The sequence below is a fragment of the Oryctolagus cuniculus genome, chromosome 2 (assembly GCF_964237555.1).
Source record: "Oryctolagus cuniculus chromosome 2, mOryCun1.1, whole genome shotgun sequence".
Lineage (NCBI taxonomy): Eukaryota > Metazoa > Chordata > Mammalia > Lagomorpha > Leporidae > Oryctolagus > Oryctolagus cuniculus.
Window position 1 is genome coordinate 33,692,642 of NC_091433.1, and position 14,883 is coordinate 33,707,524.

A 14,883-nucleotide genomic window follows, 5' to 3' on the forward strand; every position below is an offset into this window, starting at 1 on the left:
AGCCTGGAACTCAGCATACATCTCTCACATGAGTGGCAGGAACCTAACTACTTGAGCCATTACCATTGCCCCCCAGAGGTCTGCATTAGCAGGAAGCTGGAACCAGAAGCCAGAGCAGCATATTAAGCTCAGGTACACCAACATGAAATGCCAAATACCCTAAAACATGCATAATCTTAATCTAATAATGAGGAAACACTGTTACAAACTGAGGCAATGTTCTACAAAATAATCCATCTATGTGATCCCATGCCAAAGAACAGCAAATGCAAAAAGACAAAGATTATGAAACGGTTTCATATTCAGGAACTAGAAACATAACAAAATAAAAAAATACTGTCCAAAACATTATAGAGACAATTAAGGAAATCTGAATATACCTTGGATCGGGCAATAATATAGTATCAATGTCATTTTTGTTGTTTCAATAAGGATATTTGGGTTGTGTAACAGAATGTCCTTATTTTTAATGAAACAATAAGGGATTCACACGTCTGTAAATTACCCTCAAATGCTTCAGAAGAACATGTGGCCAGGGCTGGGGCAGGCCAAGGTTAGCAGTTGAGAACTCAATCAAGGTCTACTATGTGGTGGTGGTGGGGACTCAGTTATTGAAGATATCACCTGCTGCCTCACAGGGTGTACATTAGTAGGAAGCTAAAATCAAGAGCAGAGCTGGACCTCAAACCCAGGGACTTTAATAGAATTGTGGGTACACTAGCAGTGTCTTAAGAGCTGTACCAAACAGCTGACTCTTGTGGCATTCACCATCCTGCTTGTATATGTTCATGCTGTTCAACATGTTTACATATATATTTTTATGACACATGCTGCATATATATGACACCATTTTTGTTGTTAAATACTCTAAATGTAAACCATATTTTTCTCTATTTACCTGAGGATGTAATTCAAATAGAAGCAGCAGAAACCCCAGCAACAATTAATTTTATCAAATCTTTCAGGCATAATTCAAAGATTTAAAAAGTAACTTACTTTACAGCATTTGGATCCAAACTAGCATATAAATAATATAAGCATTTCATTCTCTCTTCTGTTTCCAGGTTATGGGGGACAAGGTACTGAGCAAAGATTTTCTCTACCAAAAGTCTATGAAACAACAAGGAAAACAATTCAAGTAACACAACAACTCTATTTTTAAGAAGCAACAGACATTTTATATCTTAATAAGCCTATACAAAGATATTATTCAAATATGGTGGCTAAGTGCACAGATACAATGGGAACCACCACATTATTATCATTTCCTTCCCCTGGAAGTTTGAATACAGTTATTTAAAGATTTAGAGACATGGTTTTCATTTGTGGTTTTACTATATAATATGCCAGCAATAAAATATTTGTTCTAAAAGGATTAAATATTATTCCTAAGCACAGGGTGCTAAGCTAGGCTGTTCCATGTATTCTTCTGCAATCTAAAACTATACCAAACTAGGTAACAATACATACATAGCTATGATTCCAAATACAGCTAATTCTCAAGAAACTCAGTTCATCTCCTTTCTCCCATGCTATTAAGTAGTAAAAACAGGGAGATTTCCCTTCATGATACATTCTGAAATTAGCTGTTCTTATGTACATTTGATCTTCTTTGCATAATCTGAATTTCTTACTAACACTGAAATATTCTTCTTACTAAGCTTGCATCTAATTATTTGGTATCACCAGAACAAGAAAAAAAATGTCATTAACCAGTGAAATATCCATCTGTTGATGTCCACGTTCAGCATTTCAATAAAATGTTACAAAGCATGTTGCACAAAACAAGTATCATTAATACAATGCAATATAGAATTAACTTAATATTTAAAAAATTAAAATTTAGAAATTCTTCTATTGCTAGTCATAGTGTTACAAAAAGAAAGCTAATAACCAGGAATTACTGACTAGTGCTCCATTGCCAGGCATCACGCTATGGAACTATGTATTCATTATTTTATTTAATCCACATGACAATCCTGTAAGAAAGGCATTATTACGCCTTTTCCTATAAAACTGAGGTACACAGAAGTTAAATGACTTGTGCGAGGACATACATCTAGTAAGGGACAGAGTGAACAATTGGTCTCTTTTACTGTTACATTCCACAATTCATTCTCATTTCACTATTATTGTACCACCTTTCAATTTTGGATACAATTACTGAAACACGATATAAACAAATATGCATAAAATGACTTTTAAACATAAGAAGGAAATATTAAAATTTTTTTTATTTACAAAGTTAAAGCAATTTTGGATTTAACCTTTCTACCAACATATTAAGACTTACTTGTCATCGATGCTGTTCTGATAATAAATATGCAAAAGTTTGTCCTTTATCCAGCTGACTTTTTCTGCAGCTTCCTTTCCTGCTTCACCATGTAGACAGTATTTCTTATAAAGTTGAGCCAGACCCATCATAGCTTCTTTTCTTACTCGCCACTAAAAAGTATAATCTTTATTAGAAGAGCAAGATATCAAAATTTCATGCTAATTTGCAAAAATTGTCATGGTTTCACTAGATTGTAAAAATCAGTCTTACATGCATATATAAACTGGCACAGTATTTCTCTTTATAAGAGGCTTTGTCAAATCGCTTTACATATTTTGAGTTTGTGTCTTTAGAAACCAGTCTGCTTTAGAAAATTCACAAATACTGGTCACTGTTTTATTTCTCTCAAAGCCAAATAGCAAATTTTTATAGAAGATTTAATTCAATTCTAAGAACATGTTGGCCAAGTTTTAGAACTGATTAAAAGGTAGAAGGCAAAGGGTATTATTCTCTCCACATATAAGTCTTATCACCTGGAATGTCTTAGCTCCTAGTTACATTCTTCTTGACATTAACCTAATATAAGAAAAATAAAGCTCAGTCCCAAGAATTATGAAATTACTAAATTGGAAAGAACCTGTGTGATTATTTTACATGGAACATAAATATAGATTTGCCTAACCATGTTCTAGTCAGTGGAAGATCTTTTAAAGTTTGGCAATATTTACTAGAGGAGAAAAGAAAGGTAGGGGAGAAGGACAAGGGAGGAGGCCACATAAACCTAGAGTGAGAATCATCTTAAGATGTAAAAAAAAAAAAAAAAAAAGAAAGAAAAGAAAAGAAAATAATTATGTCTCAAAAAATGGGAGTATACTGATTTTGGTTAATGTACTTCAGTACTTCTTAAAAATTTTTATGTCATTTCATTGTTCGTTAGTACATGGAATGAAATTTCATTTCCGTGCAACAGGTTAAAAGATTTATTTTGACATTTTGAAACAAAAATGTGTGAGCACTGAAATCTAAAATTAATCTTTGTCCCCAACTTCTATAGTGCAGAAATACTGTAACAATGGCCCTCTAACTCTGCCACAATTCGAGTACAAAAATACCCAGTGGATACTTTTAGGATTATAACATGCTGTTTGGGGAGAATAATTTACTCAACTCTTGTTGAGATTGTGAAATCAATATTTATGGGAGTGAGATATTTCAAAAAGGAGGAAATCACACAAGTAGTAATATTTTACAAGGAAGGAATACAAAGTAAGGCCAACTTATTACTAAGTAGAGACTCATTTCATTTAAATTAGGACTAAAAGAAAAAAATCTTCAACATTAGAATTATACATTGAACAAGTCAAATGTTCACTCAAAAAAAAAAAAAACCTGCCTCATATGATTATGTTATGTATTTTTTTAAGATTCTCCTATGAGTATTTTAAAGGAAAGTATCTATTCCTATATTTGCTTTCTTACTCTGAAATTATGAGTATATAACACATTTCCACAGGTTAGACAGTTCTAACTATGCCTCAAACAGCACACTGTTTGACAGTCACTGTTAAAGATGTAAGTAGAGGTCCACTAAGCCATCTTTGTATGCCTGGTTATGGCTTTTTTGATGAAGGAGCATTACAAAAACCCTTGGAAAATAAAACTAAGGATTATATGTACTTGGATGCGAAATAATTTTGAAATCTATGCATAGATGGAACATCCAAAACTTTCATATAAAATGGATATTAAAAAATATCATGCATGAATATCATTTTACATTAAAATAAATGTCTTAATCTCATTTCCACAAACATTTTGAAATACGTTTGTGCTCCTTAGCAATTGTTACTGGTATTCTTAGGACTATTTTCCTTATTAATCCATATTTTTAACAGCATCAAATAGAGGAAACTGCATGAAAAGTAAAACACAAAACAGAAACTGCCCTTAGCTTTGCAAAGGAAAATGGAAACATCACTTCCTTAGGATGTATGATTTTCTTTTAGATCAATGAAAAACACATTCAAAGTTATATTAAGAAAATCATATTTGAAAGGTTAAGCATAGGACATAAATATAGGTGATTAATATACTTTTGAAAATCATCATGTATGTGAAAAAAACAGAATAAAACCTTGATTTAGCCGCTCTTTCATTCAAGCTATACTCTAAGAGTATATATGTCTAAGATCTGAATAACAATAGAATCAAATGTATTTACTGATAATTAAAAGATACACAAGAAATATACAAATTAACAGCTCTTTATTTAGCAGTTATTCATTTGATTTTCAGAATTGACTTTAAATAGAAAATAATAACTGTATTTAGCAAACAATTTAAATACAGAAAGTTACAGAAGAATAAAATTCCTCAGATTTTACCCGTTTATCCAGTGTTCTTTCTCTTACAAAGCCAAGCAATTGATCATTTACTAAGGCAAGGTCTCTTTTGGCAGCTGTTATTATAGTAACAATGACATCGTGACGAATAGCTTCTTCTGGATCATGTGATCTAACCTTCAAATATTCTGTAATAAGAGAAAAAAAAGCTTAAGCTAAATGTTAGCTATGCAATTTGTCAAAATTTAGAATGACAGAGAAAAGACTATTGCTTTGAACTTAAAAAAATTTTGTTTAGTTATGTGAAAGAGTTAGAGACACAGAGAGGGATATATAGAGACAGAAAATCTTCGATTTGCTAGTTTACACCCAAAATGTCCACAACAGCCAGGGAAGGGCCAGGCTGAAGCCAGGAGCTTCATCCAGGTCTCCCACATGGATGCAAGGGTCCAAGCATTAGGACCATCTTCCGCTGCCTTCTCAGGCCATTAACAAGGACCTGGATCAGAACTGTAGCAGCCAGGACATGAACTAGTGTCCAAATGGATTGCCTGTATTGCAGGCAACAACTTTACCCACTGAGCCACAATGCCAGACCCCTTTGGGCTTTTGTCTACTAAAACAATGTTTACAAAATATGGCATGAATTAAAATCATTTTTAAAGGCAACAGTACTCCACACAATCACAAACCTGCATTTATTACACAGATGCACCTTAATAAATAACATGTTTTACAAAAATTATGCTGGGAAAGTTATATTCCATACAGTATCTGATTTACATAACTTGAAATTTCAGTTACAAAAAAAGGACTTAAAAGAAAAATATTAAAATGCCTAAGCAAGTTAGTTTATAATGTATACACCTGTGCATCGAATAGGGGCTGGAATTGTGGCATGTCCGCTTCAGCTGTTGCTTGAGACATCAACATCCCATACCGAGTCCCAGCTATCCCACTTCCCATGCAGCTTCTTGCTGATGTGCCCCAGGCAGTAGGTGACTGGCTAGTCCTTGGGTTCCTAACACCCTCCATGACAGACCTAGAAAAAGTTGTTGGTTCTGGCTTTGGCTTGGCTTAGCCCCAGCTTTTTCAGGTTATTTCTCCCTTCCTCTCTGTCACACTTTCAGGTAAAAAAAACAAAACCCAGAATAATGCTCCCTAAGTCCTAAAAAAATCCCTAAACACTTCACAATACAAAACAAAAAAAGTTATTTCTTGTGCTTCTTGGTAAACAATACCTTTTTTTTTTTTTTGGACAGGCAGAGTGGACAGTGAGAGAGACAGCGAGAAAGGTCTTCCTTTGCCGTTGGTTCACCCTCCAATGGCCGCTGTAGCCAGCGCGCTGCAGCCGACGCACCGTGCTGATCCAAAGGCAGGAGCCAGGTGCTTCTCCTGGTCTCCCATGGGGTGCAGGGCCCAAGCACTTGGGCCATCCTCCACTGTACTCCCTGGCCACAGCAGAGAGCTGACCTGGAAGAGGGGCAACCGGGACAGAATCCGGAGCCCTGATTGGGACTAGAACCCGGTGTGCCGGCGCCACAAGGCAGAGGATTAGCGTATTGAGCCGCGGCGCCGGCAACAATACCATTTTGACAGAAGTCACTTACTTGTTGATACCAAAGGATAGGTTCGAAGTTAGGAGCTTCGTTGGGGTCTCCCACATGGGTTCAGAGGCCCAGGCACCAGGACCATCTTTCACTGCTTTCCCAGGTCATTAGCAGGGAGTTGGACCAGAAGTGGAGCAGTTGGGACTCAACCAGCACCCATAAGGGGTGCTGGCATTGCAGGAAGCAGCGTAACCTGCAATGCCTCATGGTCAATTCCAAAGGTATAGGTTTAAAGATTCTAGGTTCACATGAAGAATAAGAAATTCTAGTCTAGTCCAGAAGATCATCACTTTCCCACTTGTTAATCACTACATTTAGTCATATAGATTCAATGATTTGTGCCTAAATTCCATGTCATAGGGAATACTCTACTTCCTCAAACAATGATTTACAAAAAATTTCAGGATTAAAATATGAAAATTGCATTTAAAATACAATTTTATTACATAAGCATTAAATCAACTCTCAGTCCTTTAGGAATGCAAGCTTAAAAACAGCTAAAATCTATTTAAAAAACAGAAGTTAGGTTACAAGCTACATCAAAAATATGTGATTACTATAGTATTTGTATTAAACCATGTAGCTTACCTGTGAGATCCTTTGCTAAATCCGGGTGATTCATTAAACAGTGGCTGGCAAATTTCACACTTTCTAATCTTACAGGAACATGAATGTCATTAAATCTACATAGAAAAAAATTTACCAATTTACTAATTCCAAGGCAAATAATTATTTTCAAATCAGGTATATTTAATGTGTAAATGCCTTTAAACAATTACTTATTAGAAAAGTGTGTTATAATGACAGCTAATATGTTCTAAATAAAAAAGTACAAAGGAAACAAATTAATTTTACAAAAACATTTTCAAAAACAGAATTTAACATGCTAAAACAAAAACAGTATAAGCACACTCGGAACCAAAACTACTCTCCAAGACCTGAAAGTTTGAGATTTTAAAATTATACTGACAGTAAAAAAATGAATAAATAAATAATAATTCAGGGGCTGGGGCTGTGGTTTAGAAGGTTAAGCTTCTGCCTGCAGCTGATCAACTTCCAATCCAGCTCCCTGAAGTGTTCCTGGTAAAGCAGCGGAAGGTGGCCCAAGTACTTGGGTCCCCTGTATCCATGTGAGAGACCCGAAGAAGCTCCTGGCTCCAGCCTGGTCCAGCCCTGGCCATTGTAGTCATTTGGGGAGTGAACGAGCAGACGGAAGAACCTTTGTTCTCTGTCTCTCCTTCTCTTTCCCTTTCAAATAAATGAATAAATCTTTAAAAAAAATTCAAAGCATAAAAAAAACCTGTTTAAAAAAATTTTATAAGAAAAAATATTGGGAAATTTGAGGTAGAAAGCAAATCATATATAAAAGGCAGATACACTGTTTTAAACACAAGTATATAAAATGTGTGAGTCACACTGCCTCATCACAAAAGTTTATCTGCTTAGGAACAACTTGTATTAAAGTGCTCTGTTTTGAAGGTCTAGTGCATAGTAAGGATTCTATAATATCAAATATGTACTGTTACATAAGGATAAGAATAATAAGGGTAAGACCAGCAATATCAAATTTTTAAAAGCAAGTAGGCAACTGTTAAAATATATTTAATGGTAAATAATTTGATTTTAAATAGCAGAAAATCATATTTTTCAAGTAAACTGAACTTGCTGAAAAAATATGAAGTATTTATGGTCTCCTACATTCTTATTCAGATATTTGTCATAGTTCAATAAAATCCTGCACTTATGATTTAAAATAACAAACAGAAAAACTTAAACATTATTTATTTATTTTTTAAGGATTTATTTGAAAGAGTCAGAGAGAAGACAAGACAATGAGAGATAGACAGACAGAATCTTCTGATTATAGGTACACTCTCCAAATGGCAACAATGGTTACGGCTGAGTCAGGCCAAAGCCAGGAGCTTCACCTGGGTCTCCCATATGGTTAACAGGGTTCAAGTACTTGGGCCATCTTTCATCGCTTTCCCAGGCCAGGAGCAGGGAGCTCGAACAGAAGTGAAAGAGCCAGGACATGAACTGCTATCCGTATGGGATGCCAGTGTCACAGGCAGCAGCTTTACCCATTATGCCACAATGATGGACACAACTTTAGTATTTATGATCAAATAAATTACAATGTAATTTACAAGACTAAATGCTATAAAATAAGGAAAACAATACAGTACGAAAGACTAATACTTTTTTGTTTCTGTGAATAAGACTCATCAAAAAGTTATTAGTCAATGTAAAATGATGAATAAAAAGCTTAAGGTTTATTTCATTTTCACAACTCAGGTAAAAAATGAAGCCTTGCATTTTTGCTTAACTGACACACAACAAACACTGATGTCAATCACTGCTATACAAAATTCCTCCTTTGTATCTAAGTACAGTTGCTTCCTTCCCTCTATTCTCAACTCTTATAGAGTCAAATTTAATTATGTGAAAACGAATAATCAGCACTTATTACAATCAAGATCTTTAAAATGGTCTCCTGAAAAACTACTCCTGAGATATTATGTCACTGAGACTTTTCAGAAACTAAGATTATTACTATAAAGGACTATTATGAATTTATTGTAATGAAATTCTGAATCCATTCTCCAAATCAGTTGAACTAAACAATGGTGAATCTCAAATGTTCTCCAGAATACTAATACTAAATATTTATTTTTTAAGCAAAAGAAACATAAGGAAGAATTTAATAAGTCCTTAAAAACGTAATAGTTCTTCAGAAAATAATTAAAAATTATTCAAGTTGAAGAAAATTATACTTTCCATTTTAAAAACATACAATTAAATAAAATTAGTTAAAAGCATATTAAGCAATTAGATAATCTACAGACACAAGACAAACAGTAGTAAATGAATGAGTTTGTGGACTGATGACAGGGATTCTTAAAAATTGCACTAGTATGTCTTCAGTTTCATGATTTAAAAATTTAAGAACTTGGGATATTGTCCATCTCTTTATTCTAGTAATATTAGAAAAGACAAGAAGCTTGCTTTATAAAAAATTTGTCCCCCCACTAAAAAAATTTGTCCCTACAACTTGTTCTCCAACAAAGACTACAACACAAATACCAAGAAAACCAACAGTTAGCAAGTTTTGATATGTATGGTTTTCATCAACTTGAAGTTATTGACTAGCTTCTAAAATATACAAGAAAATGTATATAAAATATAGTTCTCTTACCGTCCAAGAAAACACTGCCAAAGAGGACGATTCTGCGTTGCCAAATCAGAATCTTTAGAGCCAAACAATTTAGCTAGAAGCCGAACAACAGCTAATCGCTCTTCCCCGTCATTGCTCTGAGAAAAGAGAATGAGGCCCAAATTTTATTCATCAACTTACAGAAAATATTATCAATATTCATAAGACACAATCCGTATTTCTGCTTAAAATGATTAGAACTTCAAAATAGCATATGTGGTCATTTAAAATGCAGAAATTGATTTGATTCCATGGTGGATCATCTGGTACTTTGCTCTTACTTCAAACTCTCCCAGCTGTTACTTTAGGCCTCCTTCACTGCTTATTTGCTATCTACACCTTGGTGTAGACCTTGTACAAATATTAAGACAAAGGAACACTGTTCATTAGCCCTCGAAAAACTATGAAGGACAAGCCTGCAAATAATTCCCACTCTAATAAGTTTCATTATTAGAAATCTGTTTGGGGCTGGTGCTGTGGCGCAGTAAGTTAATCCTCTGCCTGCGTTGCAGGCATCCCATATGGGCGCCGGTTCTAGTCCCGGCTGCCCCTCTTCGGATCCAACTCTCTGCTGTGGCCTGGGAAAGCAGTGGAGGATGGGCCAAGTGCTTGGGCCCTGCACCTACAATGGAGACCGGGAAAAAGCACCTGGCTCCTGGCTTTGGATCGGCGCAGCTCTGGCCCATTGCGGCCATCTGGGAAGTGAACCAACGGAAGAAAGACCTTTCTCTCTGTCTCTCCCTCTCACTGTCTATAACTCTTACCTGTCAAATAAATAAATAACATCTTTAAAAAAAAAAAAAAAAAGAAATATGTTGTGCAATTTAAGTTCAGAAAAAAACACACAGATCACTTAAAGTTTTGATATCCAAAATTCTAATCGAGGATCTCAATGCACTGGAGAACATGATATTGAAGAATTTCATAATTCAAAAATATTCATTTTTATTAGCTGAACAAAAACTTTAAGATGCATCTAAGAGTACTATAAGTTGAACACTATAAAAAAGCAAAATTTGGTACTTTTTGTTAGAGGCCATTTTTTTTTAAATACCAGACTGAGTTATATTCACAAGGACAATAAATGCAATACTTAAAACTCATCATTAATTTTTTTAGGTTAGATATACAATGTATATCTAAAGCACTGTCCGATATCCAATAAATTTTGTGGACAAGGTTAAAATAAAAGCATAGAATATAATTTCTTCTTTATCAATATTTTAATTCTCAAGAACAAGGGTTTTGTGGTAAAAAAGACACAATCCAACAGTGTAAAAATTAAAATTATATCAAGCTTTAACATTTAAAATTATGAATGACAGAAATGATTGACAATTTTTCTCAAATAACAATGCAGAATAACAGTACTATCAATAACCGCAGTTAACTAGTATGATACACTATATACTGTCTAAATTATAAATACACACATATTTTACTAATTGAGAGAAGGTAAAATGAGAAATTCTGCATTAAAAATTAACCAATGACTCCCTAAAAGAAATGCAATAAAGCCACACTAGTTTTCATTTCTGAGCAATCCCAGACAGAACAGGTAGCTTAACACAACTACTGTCTCTAACTGCCAAGTAATTAACCTAGAACAACTGACGGTGAAAACTTAATGACTGCATTAAAACGTTTTTTTAAATCTGAGGAATAAATATAAATCTCTCTCCTTGCACCTGTAAGTGTTTTAAATGTTAACTGTGAAAATTTTCTTGATAATTATGGCCATGGCTACAAAGCAGCACTATTCTGGTGTGCTCCTTAAATACTTGTTTATTCTGTGGACACACATAAGTAAATTACAGATATAGCAAGGTGTAACAGAACATAATACAGTAAAACCAAGTAAGTTGTTACTTTGAAACATTTTCACCAACATTTTTATTGTTCCCAGAGGCCTGTAACCAAGGACTATGAACTATAAATGTAAACAATTATAACTGTATGATTAAGAAATACCACTACATTGGCTGGCGCCGCGGCTCACTAGGCTAATCCTCTGCCTTGCGGCGCTGGCACACCGGGTTCTAGTCCCAGTTGGGGCACTGGATTCTGTCCCGGTTGCCCCTCTTCCAGGCCAGCTCTCTGCTGTGGCCCGGGAGTGCAGTGGAGGATGGCCCAAGTACTTGGGCCCTGCACCCCATGGGAGACCAGGAGAAGCACCTGGCTCCTGCCTTTGGATCAGCATGGTGCGTCAGCTGCAGCACACTGGCCACAGCGGCCATTGGAGGGTGAACCAACGGCAAAGGAAGACCTTTCTCGCTGTCTCTCTCACTGTCCACTCTGCCTGTCAAAAAAAAAAAAGAAAGAAAGAAAGAAAGAAAGAAAAAAAAAAAAAAGAGAAATACCACTACAGGGGCCAGGGCTTGCAGTGCAGGCATCCCATGTGGACACCGGTTCAAGTCCTGGCTGCTCCACTTCTGATCCATCTCCCTGCTAACATGCCTAGGGAAAGCAGCAGCAGATGGCCCAAGTACTTGGGCCACGGTACCCACGTGGGACACCTAGAAGAAGCTCCTGGCTTCAGCCTAATTCAGCCCCAGCTGCTGTGGCCATCTGGGGAATGAACCAGAGGATGGAAGACATTTCTCTCTCTCTTGCTTTCTCCTTCTCTCTGTATTTTTACTTTTCAAATAAGTATTTTAAAAAAACTACAGAAAATCATCACAGTCATAACTTCCTAGCCTATCTGCTTAGCACATATTAGTGACAAAACTGCAGCCTAATCATTCATATATATATATCTATATATATTTACCTAAACTATACCTATATATATATATATACCTAAACTGTGTCTACGTATCTATATACCTAAATTAATCTATACCTCTGCTTCTTCATTTGGAATGAGAAAACTTATACCAGTAAATCTAGGGTTGCAGTAAGGAACAAACAAAATACAAGTGATATACTAATTGTAAGGTAATAAAGAAAATATTCCATTAATAAATGTTTTATTTGGACACAGTATTATTTCAGTATATTTTAAATCTAAAAACAAAGGAAAATATAAAACTTACTGGCTTGGCCTTGCGTTAAATACATTGTCTTTAAAGAGAGCACAATGCCATAGCATTGACTACTGTGTTAATCTCTTAAAAAAGGAATTAAGAAATTTCTGAAAAAATTTCATAGTCATTTTCCTTTGTAACATGGTTATAAAATCTATCAGTGAAGAGTTGGTATAACACAAAGGAATAACTGGAACTATGACAAGTTCATAACCCATTTAAGAAGCCGCTATTGAGGACGGCTCTGTGGTGCAGTGGGTTAATGCCCTGGCCAGAAGCGCCAACATCCCATATGGGCGCCGGTTCGAGACCCGGCTGCTCCACTTCCAATCCAGCTCTCCGCTATGGCCTGGGAAAGCAGTAGAAAATGGCCCAAGTCCTTGGGCCCCTGCACCCGCATGGGAGACCCGGAAGAAGCTCCTGGCTCCTGGCTTCGGATTGGCACAGCTCCAGCCGTTGTAGCCATCTGGGGAGTGAACCATCTGATGGAAGACCTCTCTTTCTCTCTCTCCCTGCCTCTCCTCTCTCTGTGTAACTCTGACTTTCAAATAAATAAATAAATCTATAAAAAAAAAGGGGGGGGGGCAGTCAAGCAAGAATGGCCTATGCATTAAAAAAAAAAAAAAGCCGATATTACACAAATTCTACTACCACTTTGTTATCATGTACGAAATAAGGGCCCAATATTGTCAGATCTTCTGATTTTCTTAAAAAAAAAAAAAAAAAAAATGAAAACTTATATACCTGAACCTTAAAAGTAAAATCCTTTCATTTTTTAAGTTAACTCATTAATTGTGGGCAAGTAACAAGTGAAAAACATCATTATGATCTAAAAATAAAATGAATCAAACAAAACCCATTTTGGGGAAAAGCCACAGTTTACAATAACTTCCTTCAGTTTACATTAAGTCCACAATCTGGTTCCTAATGTTGTGCCCCCATTCTCCAGTGAGAGATTCATCTAAGGGCTAAAGAGATTTGACGTTATATATACAGACTCCAGGACAGATTGGGGGGAATATTTTAATGCCTATATTTTGAAATAACTTATTACAGAAACATCTTCAGACTGTTGTCACAATAAACTCTTTAATGGTAAGAAAATGAAATCTTATTTTCTATAATATTTTTCCCTACAACCATTGTTTCTTACAAAAAACTCTTGGGGACAGTGCTGCGGCATAGTGGGTAAAACTGCCACCTGCAGTGCCAAGATCCCATATGGGTGCTGGATAGAGTCCTAGGTGCTCCACTTCCAGTCCAGCTCTGCTATGGCCTGGGAGGACAGTGGAAGATTGCCCAAGAGCTTGGGCCCCTGCACTCCCGTGGGAAACCCAGAAGACGCTCCTGGTTCCTGGCTTTGGATCAGCTTAGCTCTGGCTGTTGCAGTCATTTGGGGAGTGAACCAGCAGATGGAAGACCTCTCTCTGTTTCTTTCTCTGCCTCTGCCTCTCTGCAACTTTGCCTTTCAAGTAAATAAAAAATCTTAAAAAAAGAAAAAACCCTTATTGGTCTGACATCCTTTCTAACACAGGTTAAGTATCACTCATATGAAATGCTTAGAATAACAAATGTTTAAGAATTCAGATTTTGGGATATTTGGATATATATTATGAAATATCTTGGGGATGTTACTCAAGTCTAAACACAAAAAAATCACTTATGTCTTATTCAAACACCTTTTCATATAGTCTGAAGTAATTTCATGCAATTTTTATGAAGCTTTTATTTTGACTAAGACACACCACATGATAAAATCAAGGGTAGAGTTTTCCTCTTGTGCCATCACGTCAGTGCTCAAAAAGTTTTGGTTTTGGAATATTTGGGATTTTTGGATCTGTGATGCTCAACCTATATAAATAGCAAATGCTTTTAATAAGGACAATACAGACAACTCAATTATGTATACAAGTTTTAAGTGTTTGAAAATCTGAGTTTTAACCTTAAATCTGGTTTAACTATGTTAGGGGCAAAATATCTGAAGCATTTCATCTCAAAAATCCAAACTGTAATGTTGGTTTTAATTATATCACAGTTTGTCTTATGGATCAAATAAGTCTTACAAAAGTAAAAAATAGTAGGCAAACATAAGGTGTTATCTTCTGTAGTTTGGCTAGAAGTCAGGGTTGAGCATAAGTTTTTCATATTTTTCTTGAAGAATTCCTTGCTTAGCTGGCTATTAAAAAAAAAGCACTCTCAAAAAGTTATATAAAATTTCTGTCCTAGACCTATACTGACTCAAAGTTATGATCAACTCCCTTGGAGCCCAAATTAAGAATCCTTCGGGGGCTGGGGCTATGGTACAGCAGGTTAAAGCCCCAGCTTGCAGCACCAGCATCCCACATGGGTGCTGGTTCAAGTCCCAGCTGCTCTACTTCCAATTCAGCTCCCTGCTAATATGTTTGGGAAAGCAGTA

General features: G+C 35.7%; 1 protein-coding gene across 4 annotated transcripts in view; it reads right to left on the minus strand.

The window, feature by feature from the left end:
• The window catches only part of PDS5A (PDS5 cohesin associated factor A), a 135,528-nt gene that overhangs the window by 63,073 nt on the left and 57,572 nt on the right, over positions 1-14,883 (minus strand). For all 4 annotated transcript variants that reach the window (XM_008275183.4, XM_070068127.1, XM_008275201.4 and 1 more), the window contains 5 exons: positions 9,424-9,539; positions 6,816-6,910; positions 4,660-4,805; positions 2,294-2,445; positions 997-1,110 (listed from right to left, as the gene is read on the minus strand). In XM_008275183.4, coding sequence (XP_008273405.1) covers positions 997-1,110; positions 2,294-2,445; positions 4,660-4,805; positions 6,816-6,910; positions 9,424-9,539 — 623 coding nt within the window. The remainder of the gene's footprint in view (positions 1-996; positions 1,111-2,293; positions 2,446-4,659; positions 4,806-6,815; positions 6,911-9,423; positions 9,540-14,883) is intronic.